This window comes from Notechis scutatus, chromosome 3 (assembly GCF_049901735.1).
Source record: "Notechis scutatus isolate UNSWTSFEM ecotype Mainland chromosome 3, rNotScu1.2, whole genome shotgun sequence".
Classification (NCBI taxonomy): Eukaryota; Metazoa; Chordata; class Lepidosauria; order Squamata; family Elapidae; genus Notechis; species Notechis scutatus.
Genome location: NC_142011.1, coordinates 73,676,579 through 73,693,591, shown reverse-complemented (window position 1 = coordinate 73,693,591; position 17,013 = coordinate 73,676,579). Strand labels below are relative to the sequence as shown.

The window sequence follows — 17,013 nt, the reverse complement described above, 5'->3', positions numbered from 1 at the left end:
TAGATCAATAACTAACCCCTATTACATATAATTGACAGTTTACCTACAATTAATATAAGGGCATCATGTCATCAGAGTCTTCTCATATTCCTTTGCTTATTGAAAGAGTGGATAGACCCCTAAGTCTATAATTGCTCATTTTCTGTGTAGTCATTTTAGGAGGGAAGCCAAATCTTACATAGTGTACATGACTCTGATTTTTGTTTTACATGCTTATAGCTCCCATTTTCTTAGCTCTTCCTAGGATTTCCTTACCTTGTGAACTATTGGCAGTTCTATTTTTAGTCACTTAGGCTCTTACTTCCTGAGCTTCTCTTATCCTCTCAGCCTACAGCCATCTGTAAAGCCCCTGAATTTCCTCTCCTTCCTTGCTATAATCTGATATTTCTGTAGCCTTTCCTTTATTTTGCAATGTCTTGCTTGTTCTCCAGGTGTATTAAAATAGCCTCCTGCTAAGGGCCTGATCTCATCCTTCTCTCTTATTATTCCATCTGGCCCCTAAGAAACTGATTAGATTCTGCAGTCAGCAATGATGTCTGCTTATGCTATGAATTCTTGCTGCACTGTTTTGAGGCTGTTCGTATTGACTTCCCTCACAGCTATCTAGTTCTTTGGAACAAAGCAGCTATTAAGGTTATTTTTAGCCATGCAAAGTGAATAGTTTAACAACACCACACCTCCTCCAGGTAGAGAGTATTCATTACAAGGGGATTCATCCTGGGGTCTTTTGTAATGTTTCAAAAGGGTGACAATAGCATCGTGTCCTGAAAAATAGCAATCGCCATTAGAAGCAAACAAGAACAACACAGAAGTACCACATTGCCAACACAGAATCTGAGAACGCAGCTCAAAAGTACATCATGAAATATCGAAGAGTATTGCTGTTGAGTTTAAAGGCACCATAATACATCTTGTATTCTTGGATATAAATGTTGTGGTTAGCTGGCAGCAGGTGCAGATGGCTGAGGAGAACGATAACTCTGATGAGGGGCCAGGACCACCAGGGAGTGGACTGCTGCCTTTAGAGATTGTGGGGGCTGGCAGCAGTGATGAGGAGGTTCCCGAGGAGCCTGTGCCAAGTGTGCGTCAGCGCAGGATGATTTGTGGAGAACAGCTGGAGCAGCACTGGCGACTTGGGAGTAAGGATGCAACGTAATGGCCCCTCCCTCCAGGGAATATAAGCCTGGTTTCAAAAGGTTTTTGCTTTTGCAGAAAGCAAAAACATTCTAAGGACTCAGCATTGTGTGTGAAGAATTCTATCAAGGCTTTTCTGGTTGGACTAATTGGCTGCAAGCCATCTTTTATCTACAAAGAAGTTATTTGTAGATTAAAGCTGAGAAGGTTTGAGTTGCTGCATTTGTTTGAGATTTTCTTGCTGGTAATAGGGTTGGGTCAGAACAACAGTACACATACCATGGTAATAATTTAATCCATTCATAGTCACATGCAACCGTTCATTTAGTGACTGTTCAAAGTTACAACAGGATTGAAAAAGTGACTTATGAGTGTTTTTCACACTTATGACCATTGCAGCTTCCCCATGATCAAAAATTCAGATGCTTGGCAACTGACTCATATTTATGACATTTGTAGTGTCCCTTGGTCATGTTTTGCAATCTTCAGAGAAGCAAAGTCAATGGGAAAACCAGATTTACTTAACAACCAACTGTGGCAAGAAAGGTCATAAAATTGGGTAAAGCTCACTTAACAGCTGTCTCACTTAGAAACAGAAATCTTGAGCTCAGTTGTGGTCATAAGTCAAGTATTACCTGTAACTATGAGAGAAAACATACACAGATGCACACACAAACACACATTTGTGCCCACATTCAAAACCAGCTTTAATGTCTTGTCATATTGTAAGGCTTTACATTCTTTTAGGAGATCTTCTTTATGAGAATTTTTTTTTAAAAAAATAATGTTTTCTTTTTTTAAAAAATGTAACATTTTGAATGTTTTAAATATTGTAATTTTGTTACAATATTGTTACAAAGACTGAATGTTGCTCAGAGAATATGTAAATGTGATAAACCAGTCAAGTGATAAAGAACTGGCAGTACATTAAAAAAAGTGGTTATTTCTAATGTACCAGTATATTTATAAAGCTAAATAATCCTGGCTAAAATGCATTTATAAGCTACTTGGAATTCACTCTGAATGACATGAGATTACAATCTCAATGTATAACGCATAAAAATGTCACACTCAAGAATGGTTGTTGATGACTTCAGAATGAATAGAAGCTTATGCGAATTTGGGCACATTTTCAGGTCAATTTTGGCTCAGCGATGGATAAGCATGAAGGAAATAGCTTCCAGAGCTTGACAATTTTCTAGATGAGTTTGGAGGAAAAGTAAAAGTAGAAATGAGGTGTTATCGGACCAGACCTGTAAAATGTGTAATATGCAGGTGTTTGTTTTTTTTGCAGGAAATCAAGGATAGGCCTCTGTCTTTAAAAGAGGTATCTGCTTCTGCCCTTTGCAATAGAACCAAAGTTTCTTTCTGCATAAAATCAATAGTAGCCCTTGACTTCGTAATGAACTTCATGGATAACTGCATTGTAATGCTGTCTGTGAAACCTTGTTCAGTCATAATAGACAAGGGGGGCAAAGACTTTTAAAAAGTCTTGTCTATACTCAAGCATACAATTATGGATTTTTGGATTTTTATTTTATAGGTGTTGAGAAAGGTCAAGACTGAATTGGCGTGGAATTCAAACTTTGGCTACCGGGTTAGCATTTCTGAAAGCATAAATCCAATACTTGGTCTTCTGCATTCTCTTAGTGTCAGAAGCAGATGCATATGGTCAGCCATTTTCAAAAGATTCCTGCATTGTTCTGCTTTTCTGATTTGTAATGCCTTCTTTTTAATGCACAAACAAGAATACCCAAAGAACGCTACCTTTTTCATAGGCCCACATCAAACAGGTTTGTTCATCTTTTTCTCCGCTGGACCTGCTGGAGTCAGAGGCTGCTAGATTCATATCAGCTCCATTGTCCAGCAAAAATTGGACAAGGCGGATATGGCCATGATAGCAAGCAGAATGTAACCCTGGAAGAAGAGGGGGGGAAGAGGAGGAGGAGGAGGAGGAGGAGGAGGAGGAGGAGGAGGAGGAGGAGGAGGAGGAGGAGGAGGAGGAGGAGGAGGAGGAGGAGGAGGAGGAAGAAGAGAAAAAAAGCGTTATAAGAAAGATTTTTCATAACAATATAACGGGCTACAGAATAATAAAATGGATTTGAAGGTTATAAGAAAAAGTAGATTTGTTTTAGTTGAGCTTGATTTCAAATGATTATGTAGGTAAGTCCTACTACCACAATGTCTTTTTAACTTCCCAGCCTAGTCTACTCTCCTGGAGGAGATTGATTTAAGCCTGGATTAGACTTCAGCATTACTGCATGTCAGATAATGTGTGTCATTTAAAGACAGTTGCACAGCTGTTGCATTTATTGCATTCATACTACTATGAATGTTAATTTGTTGGCCTAATTATTAGCTGGTCTATCACAAAATAGTTTTTCTAATCATTGTTTTGGATCATATACATTTTTTTTCCTTGGTTCTTGCACAGATACAACACAAACTGATCCTTAGTAATTTACCTGTATGTCCATCTCTACCTTGGTGATTGAGACTCATTACATTCTGATCAAGAAGAAACTTCACCAGTTCTATGTTCTTGCCATAGGTACATGCACTGAATGAATTAGAAGAATTTTTGAAAACAACATCAAATCAGTTATTGAGAATATTTAGTCAATAATATATAAGAACACAAATACACAAGATTAGAAAAATCTTCTGTTTATCTTAGCATTTTTAGCATTTTAGCATTGCCAAAAAGGCATTAAGAGTTGTTAACCTTTTTGCTTTTCATTTTCTTTGCACAAATTACTTTTAGCTTTTGTTTTTTTGGTTCTGGGCGTTGTATTTGTGTTATTTTATTGTTTTATAGCTTTGGCTTCCCTAGAATTTTTCCTCATTAATGATCCTTGGTACAAATATGAGACTCATCAGATGTATTTTATAGCAGATGCATTTTGCAGCATGGAAAACGGTAAATAAGAGTGCAAAAAGGAAAGCTTGGGAATGAGACCTGGTGAATATCCCAGGAAAAGGAGATAAAATAAGGTTTACCAATCCTTTTCAGTGACATTTTGAGTAATGAATCAAATATCTGACAGATAGAATGATCCAGTAATTTGTTTGACTTGGAGAAAGGAAAAGAAATCAAGCATAAAACAGAATACCTATGAAAGGCAGTTTCACTAAATATATTTTCCTTAGTGAGACTTTCTGTTCCTGAAAGTTGGATTAATTCCTTTACAACTTCAAATTTTCCATTGTAGCAAGCCCTGGAGGGAGAGAAAATGATCAAGTCACTGTTTTTGGTAAAGAAAAGTGGAAAATAGTGCACACTAAGGAGGAAAAAAAAAGCCGTGGATTGCTTGTTACTCACAAGTGTAGTGGGGTGTCCCCATAAATGTTAACCACATGTGACTGGACTTCAAAATTACTTTGGAGCAAGAACCTGACAATATCCTGATGTCCAAATCGAGAGCAGAAGTGGAGAGGAACATGGTCTTCATTGTCTTGAGCATTCACTACCATTCAATCAAAGGAGGGAGAAAAAATTAGAAGTTATTAATTAAAGCTTTATCATGGATCATGGATGTGATATATAGATAATGAAATTTCATTGGAAAGGGACAGAATCTGACAAACTCAAGTGGTCTTCTAAGCAATTTGATCCCATAAGGTAGAAATACACATCCACTGATTCCTCACATATCTTCATTCAATCCAGAGGAAAACTTGCCCAAAGATCAGCAAATAAAAGAACACAACTTTTAACACTCTCCGAGACCAGTGAACTAAGCATAAGATACAAATGAAAGCAAACACATACATGACCAAATTAAAATCATGAGCAATCTGAGCATTTAAATGAAGAAGGTCTAAATCAAGACTGTTAATTTAGAACAGTTAAACAAAACTAATTTATCTGGGAGAGAATTTCCTCTTTGGGTATAAAGGAAATATTATCTGATTCAAAACCATGATAGGAAGTCTCTCTCTAGCTGCTGGTCCAAAAGAAAGAGGGAAATCTTCAACCCAACTGAGCTGCAACTGAGAAACCACATAGAAACCTGAAGCCATTCTTCAAAGATCCATCCATCTGAACATTAACTTAGTGAAGTTGTTTGGACTGCACCTCTCTTTCTATTTTTCCAATTTCTTCTCTATTAGTAGGAACAGTTTATTGTCACACAGTGTCCATAATGATATTTCATGAGATGCAAAGGGCCTTGTGACAGTTTCTAGCCATTTTCATATCCTTGGTTTGGGACTGAAATATCAAAATAGAACAGAAACAATGCTTTGTTCCCAGGCTTGGTTTAACTGTGATTGTAATATATTGGTGGGACATATTTTGTAGTTTTAGCCTATTTATGGTAGTAGCTGTTTTAGCCGGCACTGATTATTCTTGTGGGTTTAAACTGTTTTAATTGTTTTTACTTTTTTTCTGTAAGCCACTCACTTCTCGAGTGAGTTGCCATAACACATCTAATACATTAAATTTAAACCCACAAAAGCTATCCTGCCCTAGTCCTAGTCCTTAAGGAGAATAGTCTCTTCCAACTTGCTCTGCAACCGATCCTGTGTAATGTTTTCCCTATGGAGATGATGATTCCAACCTGTATGGACAGTGAGGGGAAAAGATTAAATCCTTCCAAACAGCAATCTGCCCTCTCATCTATCTTGGGAAGAAGTATCCATTGCTTAAGCTGCTATAGAAGAAGATAGAAACAGATTGGGGACCCAGTTATAACATCAAGCTTAGCTGCAATCCAAACAACAGGAGTGTCCATTGGTTATAATGTCAAAATTAAACAAAATGGTGTAACAAGACCCCTGTCCCCCCCTCTCATCTATCTTGGAAGGGTATCCGCTTAAGCTGTTAAAAAAAAAAAAAAAACATTGGGGCAGTACATAAGTTAGTGTCAAAAAAAAAAAAAAAAAAGACCACCTGTATTTTTGGGTTGTATGTGTGATACACATAAAAAAAATCCTACAGTTTCAATCACATTTCAGGATTCCAGAAATTGCTCTAATTAAATCATGATTCTTGAGCCAAACTTCAAAAAATTTCAAAGGATTCATTAGTGGTGCCATTCTGGTACTGCGCTGTATGAAGCCAACTGGCATACGTAATTTACAGTCACCTGTGACCCTGTTTCCCCTCTCCCCACTGGGTGTCTCATAAACCAGATTCTCCAATTGAGCACATTCACAGGCTGGGTGTCATCATTCACGTTCTCCAATTAAATATATTCACGGGCAAAAACTCTGGTATTTTAGTTACAATTTTTTAAAGATAAGAGTTGGAATGTACTTTCACTTTCCCCCCTTTTTTATGGCAACTACTATAACAGGCATAGGAATGTTTTATGAATTGACATCACATTGCTATGGCCATCATCTGGACCTTTACAAAAAAGTATACTGCAAATACCCTATCTTTCTATACACTGTTTCTCAGATATCATGATTGACTGATAAAGGATTTGTACCCTACAGCTATGCCTTTTTCCTGTAATTGCTTAGAAACCTGAGACCCTACTGTAATCAATTATTGCTGCAGTTATATTTGCTGAGTATTACTGTGGAGTTTTCAGTCAAGGAAAATAAAAAAGCTTCACTGAGTTAATGACCTTTTCACAGGAATCCTGCTACCTTCCATATTAAGCACGCAGAGAGAAATTATGACCCAAAAGGCAAGTGTTAAAGGAAACAAGCACCCAAGTTATTACAGGAAGAATGAAAAGCCAAAATTATTCAGCATAAGGAAACAATGTCTGTAGCCTGGACAATTTATATTTTATTTAAAATATGTTAATGCTCATGCTGCGAATCAGCAATAATTTGAAATCTATGTCAAAGATGTATTCAAATTGGGAAAGATAAATGTAAACATATGTATGAAGGTAAGTACATCAGAGTAAGAGTTGAAATAAAAATTCTAAAAATGTTCTGTAGAAAAACTGAAAGTTTTCTAGGCTGATTATTTGCACATTTTCTAGGCTGATTATTTGCACATATATTTGTTTAATAGACATTAACATTCATGATTAACCTGAAGCTGATCTGAAACAAAACATCTTTCATAATAATAATGACTTTGGCATATACATGTTGCTTTTAACTGTCTTTCATGCAAATCAGAACTCTGTTTACTGTATTCTTATAGGTTTTTACTGCTTTTTAGAGCCAGGACATTATTTTTAATTTGAGCTGATGTACCTCAGAAACAGCATTGCTATTCAGTTTAAGCAATGTGTTAAATAGCTGTATGTATTTTAAAACTGGCCTTGGTGTTACTTTGCATACTCGATTTACTAGAAAAGCAATAAGATGGAATCAGGGGAGCAAAAATGTGAGTATCACAGAAATGTCCATTACTCCCAATGCCTCTTGAATTTATAAATTCAAAGTTTTTTCCAGTTGACATCCAAGAAGTAGAATTTCACAATTTCTATCAAGAGGTATCATTGGTGTGATTTCTCATGAGGAAGATTAGATTCATCTCCTGTGGGGATTTAATCTAGTTAAGTATTTATAAAGAATATTCAGGAAACAGCATGCCCTTCTTTTTGGTAGAAATTTTCCAATTCGTAGCTTGCGGTGATGAGTTTTTCACTTCTCATAAATGCAATAATTCACTTGAAATTGATGTACAGAGGTCAGAAATGCTTCTGAAAGACATTATTGCTGCTAAACAGTAGTGCTTAAAACACACATTTCATTTCCAATCAATATTTTGCATCTCTGCCCCTTCCCCAAATTGTTTAAGACACTGAAGTCAATTCAGTGAAATTCAGTGAATTTCAAAAGCTTATAATTAAGTAGGCTGGATTTTATTCGAATTGTAACACAGTATCCGAACCACAGTTTGGAAAAAGTACTGCTTGTATCTTTCTGACTTACATTGGTAAGAAAAATATATCAGCATGGAATCCAGTTATCTTGCCAAAACCAAAATGGATGTGTTATTTACTAGCAGTACTTTCATAAAACTGTACAATACTTCCTTCACATAACCCTTTACTTATATAATGGAATAAATTTTAAAAAATGTTTTAGAAAGCATTTTAAATAAGAACATTCTCACAACATTAGTTGTCTTAAATAACACAAGTACAGAATGTGAAAGGAAGAAGATATCATAAAACTGAATTTAGTTAAAATATTTCTTAAAAACAACCATCCACAGAAAATCTGCAGTTCAAATAACACCACTCAAAACGAAGTGGTAAGAAAGTAACAACCACAATAATAAAAAAATAAACATCTGTGCTGTTCATCTGGCAATAAGTGTATATCAGAGGATTTGGCAATTTGCCCATGGTCCTTTGCTGGATTCATGCGGTATTTTAGTTGGCAGTCAAAATCCCAGGTGCAGTTTTGAATGCCTTCCATCTCCAACATATTTCCTTACGTGAAAAATAGAGCAGATGAAGAAAAATATATAACTCATAATGGATCCCCATTTTAGCAGAATATTTTCGATAATATGCCTACTGTAAATGTCATCCAGAAGAAAGAAAGAAAGAAAGAAAGAAAGAAAGAAAGAAAGAAAGAAAGAAAGAAAGAAAGAAAGAAAGAAAGAAAGAAAGAAAGAAAGAAAGAAAGAAAGAAAGAAAGAAAGAAAGAAAGAAAGAAAGGGATATGAGACACCAATTTTCATCTTGCAGGCTATCTGGTTACCTAAAGGAAATCGTAACTCTGGTCTATAATATGAATGTGAAAATTGAAAATATGGGCCAGCTAGGAAAGGATAAAGGAATGTGTAGAACTTGGAGAATAGTCCAAAGGATTCAATGGGATTTAGTGAAAAATACCCAGCATTGATTTATTAGGACTGCTCAATCTGGGCTGCAAAAGTCTTGAGGACCAGCAGAAAAGAGATGTAGAACAGTCTTAATATTTTGCTGGCCTTGAATTTTCAGTGCAGTTCTAGAAATTGTTGTTGTTGTTAGTTGCGAAGTCATGTCCAACCCATCGTGACCCCATGGACAACGTTCCTCCAGGCGTTCCTGTCCTCTTCCACCTTCTAGAGTCCATTTAAATTCACGCCTACTGCTTCAGTGATTCCATCCAGCCACCTCATTCTCTGTCGTCCCCTTCTTCTATTGCCTTCAATGTTTCCCAGCATTAGGCTCTTCTCCAGTAAGTCCTTCCTTCTCATTAGGTGGCCAAAGTATTTGAGTTTCATCTTCAGGATCTGGCTTTCCAAAGAGCAGTCCTAGAGGATTGATCTCCTCTAGGACTGACCGATTTGATCGCCTTGCAGTCCAAGGGACTTGCAGGAGTCTTCTCCAGCACCATAGTTCAAAAGCCTCAATTATTTGGCGCTCAGCCTTTCTTATGGTCCAACTTTCACAACCATACATTGCAACTGGGAAAACCTTAGCCTTGACTATATGTACTTTTGTTGGCAGGGTGATCTGCTTTTTAGTATGCTGTCTAGATTTTCCATAGCTTTCCTCCCCAGGAGCAATCATCTTTTAATTTCTTAGTTGCAGTCCCCATTTACTTTGATCTTGGAAGTTCTAGAAATACTAGATTTATATTAACTAATTTCAGATTGAGAGGCGATAAGAACCTGTGAACATCTCTGCCCCAAGTTCTCTCTATCATATTTTGAACATCTGTGAACATCTCTGCCCCAAGTTCTCTCTATCATATTTTTTGTCATTACTATATTTGAAAGAGATAATCAAGAGATGCATAACCCGATTGATTGGTTAATTGAAAATATTCAGCAACAAACTTCCTTTTCAGTATACAATGGGTTATAGTTTCTGAACTTTATGCTTGCCTATATTTAGTGATTGTGTGTGAAGGAGTCAGCTCAGTGATGGGATGCTACTGGTCCGGCCCGGTTCTATAGAACCGGTAGCTCTGAAGAGCAGCATACACCTAACCGGTTTAGTGTAAAGACCTTTTGGTCATCTGTTTGGCCCACCTGCCTGCCCGGGCTCTTGGCTGTCCTTTATTTCCTGCTTTTTCAACCTCAGCTGCTTTGCGCGGTACAGCTGAGATTGAAAAAGCAGGAAAGAAGAGGATTTTCAAACTCTGCGTACTCACGCATAGTGCTTGTCAGCTGTCTGGGCAGCACAGCTGATGCTTTTTGCAATTGTTTTATATACGCGTGCAAAATGCACTCTGACCAAACCGGTAGTAATACCGGTTGAATCCCATCCCTGAGTCAGTTGAAACCTATAGATACAGGACTGAAACAAATATGGTGAACTAAACCCAATGAGAGAGGGGATTCCTATCAATAGTAGGATGCACACTAACTGTATGATTTTGGATTTTATTTTTTTACTACCTTGGAGATAATGGTGAAAAGATGGAAAGTGATGTGTTAGAGCATAATACAGTGGTGGCAAACCTTTTTCGGCTCCTATGCCGATAATTGCGTGTACGCTCGTGCGCACATGCTCGCATGCCAGCACCCAGAAGGTAATGCGTGCTGGGCCCGCCCATCCCTCCTGCACATGCGCACACGATCCCCATGCAGCACGCTGCACATCTGTGCATGCATGCATGTTCTCCTTGCCGGATGCCATGCATCTGCACATGCGCACACGATCCCCTTGCTGGACACCACGCATCTGCACATGTGCGCGTGATCTTCTTGCCAGATTCTGCACGATCACCCCTGCAGGGTGCTGCGCATCTCTGCGCCTGCACGCACGATCCCCTTACCATGAAACATGTGATCCCCCTTGCCGTCTGCCGTGCATCTGCACATATGTGCACATTCCCCTTGCCGGACACCGTGCATCTGCGCATGCGCATGCGATCACCCCCCACACCATCCATCTGCGCATGCATGCACGATCCCCCATTGTGCGCTGCATGTTTCTGCACACCCCTGCCCCCTGTGCATGCACGCCAGATACCTGACAATTAGCTGTCAGGCGGCAGTGATGCATGCGCATGCATAGTGGGGCTTTTCCGGGCGAGCTCTCACGTGCCGGGGGAAATGGCTCTGCATGCCACTTCCAGCACGCATGCCATAGGTTCGCCATCATGGGTATAATACAACTGGAGGAGGCCCTTTAAGCCATTGAGTCCAAGTTAACCATATGGGCAATGGTGGCGTAGTATTTAAAAGGCAGTATTATAGGCTTATTACAGGCTAACTCTGCCCACTGCCAGAAGTTTGATCCTGACAAGTTCGAGGTTGACTCAGCCTTCCATTCTGCCAAAGTTGGTAAAACAAGGACCCAGATTGTTGGGGGCAATATGCTGAGTCTGTAAACTGCTCAGAGAATGCTGTAAAGCACTATGGAGCAATATATAAACCCAAGTACTATTGCTATTAATGCTCTCCCAACACATGATATCAAGACCCCGCATGAGTATATAGTGAAGGGAAGCTGTCACTGATAACTGTTTCCACCATCACAGCTTTGATTTTTCTTTTAACATTTAATCAGAAATTACTTTCCTGTATGTTAAATTTATTATTCTGCCTCAAGTTGTTTATTTCCAATAATGTGAACATTAGTGTATAGACAATTATAGACAATGCTTTTGTTAGGTGCTGTCAATTTTTTATTAGCAATCCATCATTTAGAAAAGTCAGATCATGGTCTAGAAATCACTCTTGCCAATCCCATTATTTATGAAGCTAATCATTCATTTGTAATGTTCTTTCTCTTTGTAGTCCTTTTCTATGCATTAGAAGAACCTGGCTACTCAATTGTTAAAGCGGGGGTGTCAAACTCACATCATCATGGCGGCGTCACATGATGTATTGGGACTTTTTTTCCCCCTTTCACTAAACCGGATGAGGGTGTGGCCAGGACGAGACGCTTCTGGCCTACGGGCCATGAGTTTGACACCCCTGTGCTAAAGTGTCCTTCCTAAGTGTTGAAAATTCATCATGTAAGTGGTCTTGGCAATATCATTTTTTTCTAAATGTATCAGAAAGGTTAATTGTTAGTAGGCTTGATAAGTGGGTGAGAATCTGTTCTATGGTATTCCCTAATCCTTGCCCTAGCAGTTAATATTGTTCATGAGCCATGTTGACATATGCCCTTGTTAATAATGAATCATCAACTACTGTAAATTTTCTTTGTCTTCTTTGCAGAACAGGTGCATCTTCTCTGTTCTTTAGGGATCAATCTTCTTATTCAACAATGTGTTTTTTCTCCCCTTCTTTCTTTTGTAAAGGCCTCAGAGTAATTTCTGAGTTGCAGTGGTGCATTACATCTGCATATGTTTTGGTTGCCATTCTTGTCTGTTGGGAAGTTCCTTAGTCTCACTTCCTTTATGATTCCCTTCATATGTCCATACTTGTTTGCTTTAATCAATCTTTCTCCTTTCTTAGAGTTGAAGTGTGGCTGTGAATTATTAAATTTTATATTTTCTTCAAACATCACTGGATCCTTGCAGTTGTTGCCAAATATGCCAGACTGTTTTTGGGTAGGCACATAAACATGCTACAAGCATGGCAGATCATGACTGCAGGGTGATGTTAATTCAATTTTCCTTCACTGTTGTAGAGAACATCAATTGAAAAGAATGAAAAGACATTCTTCTGGTAGCAGAAACTCAAATTAAAGGGAGAACATGCTTCCTATTATGAGGGAAAAATAGTTAAGAGGTATTCTATTCAATTTATCTTGCTAACTCTCCTGCACATCCTTATTTGTTTGCTGAGTACACGCATTCCTGGAAAACTAAATGCCTTCTCTGTCTTCTGTAATGTCACAGATTTACGTTTCTCAAAATATTTATTGACTTAATATTGGGTAGATTTATACAAATATCTGGTAAAAGTTTACATTAAAAATGTATAGATGAGGAAACACAGTGTGTACATAATGTATGTATAAATGCTTAATTTGATACAATAATTGAATATATTTATTCAGTCATTCAATATACATGATCAGCTATAGGTTGATCTGTATCTCTCTTGCAATTAGGATGCTGTGGCAGTCTGATTAGATTGGTTTCCAATAAGAATGTTGTGATTCTCTGCATGTGGATAATTACTTTGAATTCACATTTCTCTGATTCTATCATATTTACTTTTCATTAAAAATATATTGGTAGTAACTAAATATGCACGCGCTTTTGCAAGCTAAATGGGGAGTAAAAATTGTGATGTATGCCTGAATGCATATCCTATTGAAAGAAGTTGATAGCATCTGAATTCTGATGCACATTTAATTTAAGACTACAATACTTAAAAGTAAAGATTTGCCTGACATTCCATAGAGTATGGATTTTCATGACCATAAAAATGGAAATGCAAAACTCTGGGACAATGACAAGATAGGTTTTATACATTCCTAGCTGTGCTTCCAATCTTCTTTTTTAATCTGATAAAAACCATCACAGACTTTCATAACCTGAAAGTTATATTACGAGAAAACCTTCTATGGGAGGCCACTCTGATGTTTAAGCAGGACTGTTTTTTGAGGAATCTTCAAAATATTTAAAAATTATTTCCATGGCTTTGGTGGTGATTCTTAAGAGTCTTCTATATCAAATTTCAGATATAGGTTTTAACCTTCAACAACTTTTATGAATTGAGTCCAGGTATAGAAAACAACAAGGCCCATTCATTTATCTTTGAGATTTATTGAGATTCCACAATACGTGGTACTATGGTCATGTGTTATGACAATCAATTTTATAACATTTTTTTGTAGCAAATGTGATGGTTGTAAAGCAAATACCACAGTGGTTAAGTGAATACTATGGTTGTTAAGCAACTGATTGTCAAGCCCGAAATTGACATATGTGTAGCCATTTTAGTTATTCTGGATCTCATAATAACCATAATCCCAGAGAGGGGTTGTTATTCAGGGTTCTGAGCCACCTCCTGAACAAGATAACAGCCAAATTGTCAGCCCAGAACTACAGGGAAGCCAGGAGGACAAAACAGTATCATTGGCTGATCAACCGCCAGGAATTCCCCAAATCCCAATCCAGTACCGTGATCTGGTTCAAGGCTTCAGTGAGGAGGAATGCAATGTGCTACCCCCCATCACAACACTGACTGTGCGATAGAGCAGGGGTCGCCAATCTTTTGGACCTCAGGGACCGCCAAACTCATAATTTTAAATCCTGCGGACCACTAATATGAATTTTGACTGACGGTGGCTTGCTGACATTGGTGAGAAAGTCAGTCCCATATTCCAGAGCTGCAGTAGTCACAGGACTGACCCTTTGGTCATCCTGGAGCAGCTGCTCCTCCACCCAGGTGCATGGATTGGAGGAGCAGCTGCTCTGGGATGATCAAAGGGCCAGTCCTATGATTACTGCAGCTCTGGAATATGGGACCAACTTTCCCACTAACATCAGCAAGCTACCCTGGGGTGAATTTCCTCTCCTGCCATTGGTCTTACCTTCCAGTTCCAGCTCGTGTGGCTCTACTGAAGGTAAGTTTGCGCTTGGCCGAAGGGTGGAGGCCATGTGGGCGGCACAGCCTTGTGTTCCCACGCAGCCTGGATTAATTGCTTTGGGGGGCAAATTTCTCTGCAGACCACCAAAATTTTCTCACGGACCACCAGTGGTCCCTGGCCCACTGGTTGGTGACTACTGCAATAGAGTTTATAGAGGGGGCGAAATTATCAAAACCAAAAATGTACTCCATGGCACCCAAGGAAATGAAAGAGCTACGGAATTATTTAGACACAAACCTAGCCAGAAATTTTATCCAACCTGCAAAATCCAAAGTGGCTGTCCCTGTACTATTTAAAGAAAAAAAAGGTGTGGGGGGATACACTTATGTGTGGACTTTAAATCTTTGAATTATGTGAGTATTCACAACACATACCCCCTACCACTCACGAAAGACATGTTAGGACACTTATCAAAAGGGAAAGTGTTTACTAGATTTGATCTCTGTGAAGTGTATTACAGAATCCGCATCAGAGAAGGAGATGAATGGAAGACTGCTTTCAACATCCCCTTAGGTAGTTTTCAGTTCAGAGTAATGCCACTTGTGCCACAAGGAAAACCAGACCACGAAAACCTCCAGGATTATAACAATCTGTAGCCGCACCATCCCGGCCCTGAGAGGAGATGGGGTGGATTTTATAGTAGATTTACCTGAGAGTGTAGTAGATTTACCACATAGTCATTTGGACTGCAGTGGATTTATTTTCCAAATAAGCGCACCAACGTGCCTACCGTCCCTGTCCTATTGTTTCTTTTATTTTTCTTATATGTACCCATTTCATGTATTCATAACTATGTATATACTTATACTTATTATCTTGTAAACCAAGGGTCTTCAAACTTGGCAAGTTTAAGACTTGTGGACTTCAACTCCCAGAATTCCTGAGCTAACATGACTGGAGGAGGAATTCTGGGAGTTGAAGTCCACAAATCTTAAAGCTGTCAAGTTCGAAGACCCCTGTAAATGTAAACAATTGACAAATTAAATAAAAATAAATAAAATAAAATAAATTTTGTTGCATGCCCAGGACTACCATCAGCCCAGAAATTATCCAGAATGTTTGTGAAGCATATATATAGATTGCATGGAGTGCCTCGCAGAATCATTTCAGATAGAGGGATTCAGTTTACTGCAAAATTCTGGAGGAAATTTTTAAAATCAATTTGGGGTTTGTTTCTAACTTCTAATATTGCGGGGTAATTCCGGATTGGGTTAGATCCGGAATTACCACAGACTTTGCCAATTTGATGCTTTCCTAAATAAAAGAAATTGTTTTGGAAGATGGACTTTGCTCTTTTTTTAAAAAAATAGATTTCATCACTTGGAAACCTGACACTCGTGATTTTCTATGGGCGTGGGTTTGCTGAAAATGGGAAGTGCTGGTTTTCAACAAACTATCGAAAAATGTGATCCCTGGACTGTGGGATGGTGCAAACTGCAGTAAATATAGCTCTGTTGCTCACCACCTGACCATGGAGTGGGCCTGATCATTGGAACTTTGAATCCTGGTCATAAGTCCCCTTTATGAGGCTGGTTGTAACTAAACTGCAGGCTACTTGTACTCCCTAAATAAGAATGTGTAGTAGTATTAGTGTTAGAATATGTAGTAGAATATAAACTAGAACATATACAATCCCAAAATTAAAATAATTGTTTTATGTAAAGATTCAGTTTTGGTACTTGCTTTGCAATTATATCACAGAATATATAGAGATTCAGCATTATCAGATTTGGAAAATATGGATTAAGCTGGAACTGCTAGTAACCTGCATGCAAGAACAGTTCTACAGAGATCTCTACAGATTCAATGCAATACACTTCCATATGTATTTTCTTAGAAGTAATTTCCATTGTTTTTTTTTTTTTTTTGATATTCTTCAAGTAAGTGAATATAATTGGATAATCTTAATGGTAGCTGAGGAAAAAAAATCAAACAATGTCTGACAGCCCAACTTGCAGTTAACCAGAGGTTGTATTCAGCAACCAGTTCTGCAGAACCGGTAGCAGAAATTTTGAGTAGTTCAGAATACCACCTCTGACTGGCCCCACCCCTATCTATTCTCTGCCTTCTGAGTCCCAGCTGACCGGCTGGGTCTTCTTTTGTTGCCCTGCATAGGAGAACGGAGCTGGAAAGCAGGCTAGTGGGGTGGGGAGAGAATGGGGATTTTACAGTATCCTTCCCCTGGGATGGGATGGGAATGGAGATTTTACAGTATCCTTCCCCTGCCACGCCCACCAAGCCATGCCACGCCCACCAAGCCATCTCTACAGAACCGGTAGTAAAAAAATTTGAATCCCACCACTGCAGTTAACTATATTCAGAAATTGAAGCAACAGCAACAGTTGGACATATTGAGTTTGATACAAAAGAGAACTTTCATGGTTTAAATGATTGGGTAGAAAGGGAGTATTTGAAATTAGAATGAGACAGGTTCTGTTCAGACTTATGCAGACACTTTATACATTAAGATATTAAAAAAAAAAATCTTAGGGAGATATATTCCATTTCTTCAGAT

The 17,013-nt window shown here is 38.4% G+C and overlaps 1 protein-coding gene across 2 annotated transcripts in view; it reads right to left on the bottom strand.

Moving 5' to 3' along the window:
* LOC113419771 (serine/threonine-protein kinase TNNI3K) overlaps positions 1 to 17,013 on the bottom strand; it is a 263,727-nt gene that overhangs the window by 147,069 nt on the left and 99,645 nt on the right. For both annotated transcript variants that reach the window (XM_087960477.1, XM_026679341.2), the window contains 5 exons: positions 4,457 to 4,601; positions 4,248 to 4,352; positions 3,600 to 3,694; positions 2,902 to 3,051; positions 678 to 764 (listed from right to left, as the gene is read on the bottom strand). In XM_087960477.1, the coding sequence (XP_087816603.1) occupies positions 678 to 764; positions 2,902 to 3,051; positions 3,600 to 3,694; positions 4,248 to 4,352; positions 4,457 to 4,601 (582 nt within the window). The remainder of the gene's footprint in view (positions 1 to 677; positions 765 to 2,901; positions 3,052 to 3,599; positions 3,695 to 4,247; positions 4,353 to 4,456; positions 4,602 to 17,013) is intronic.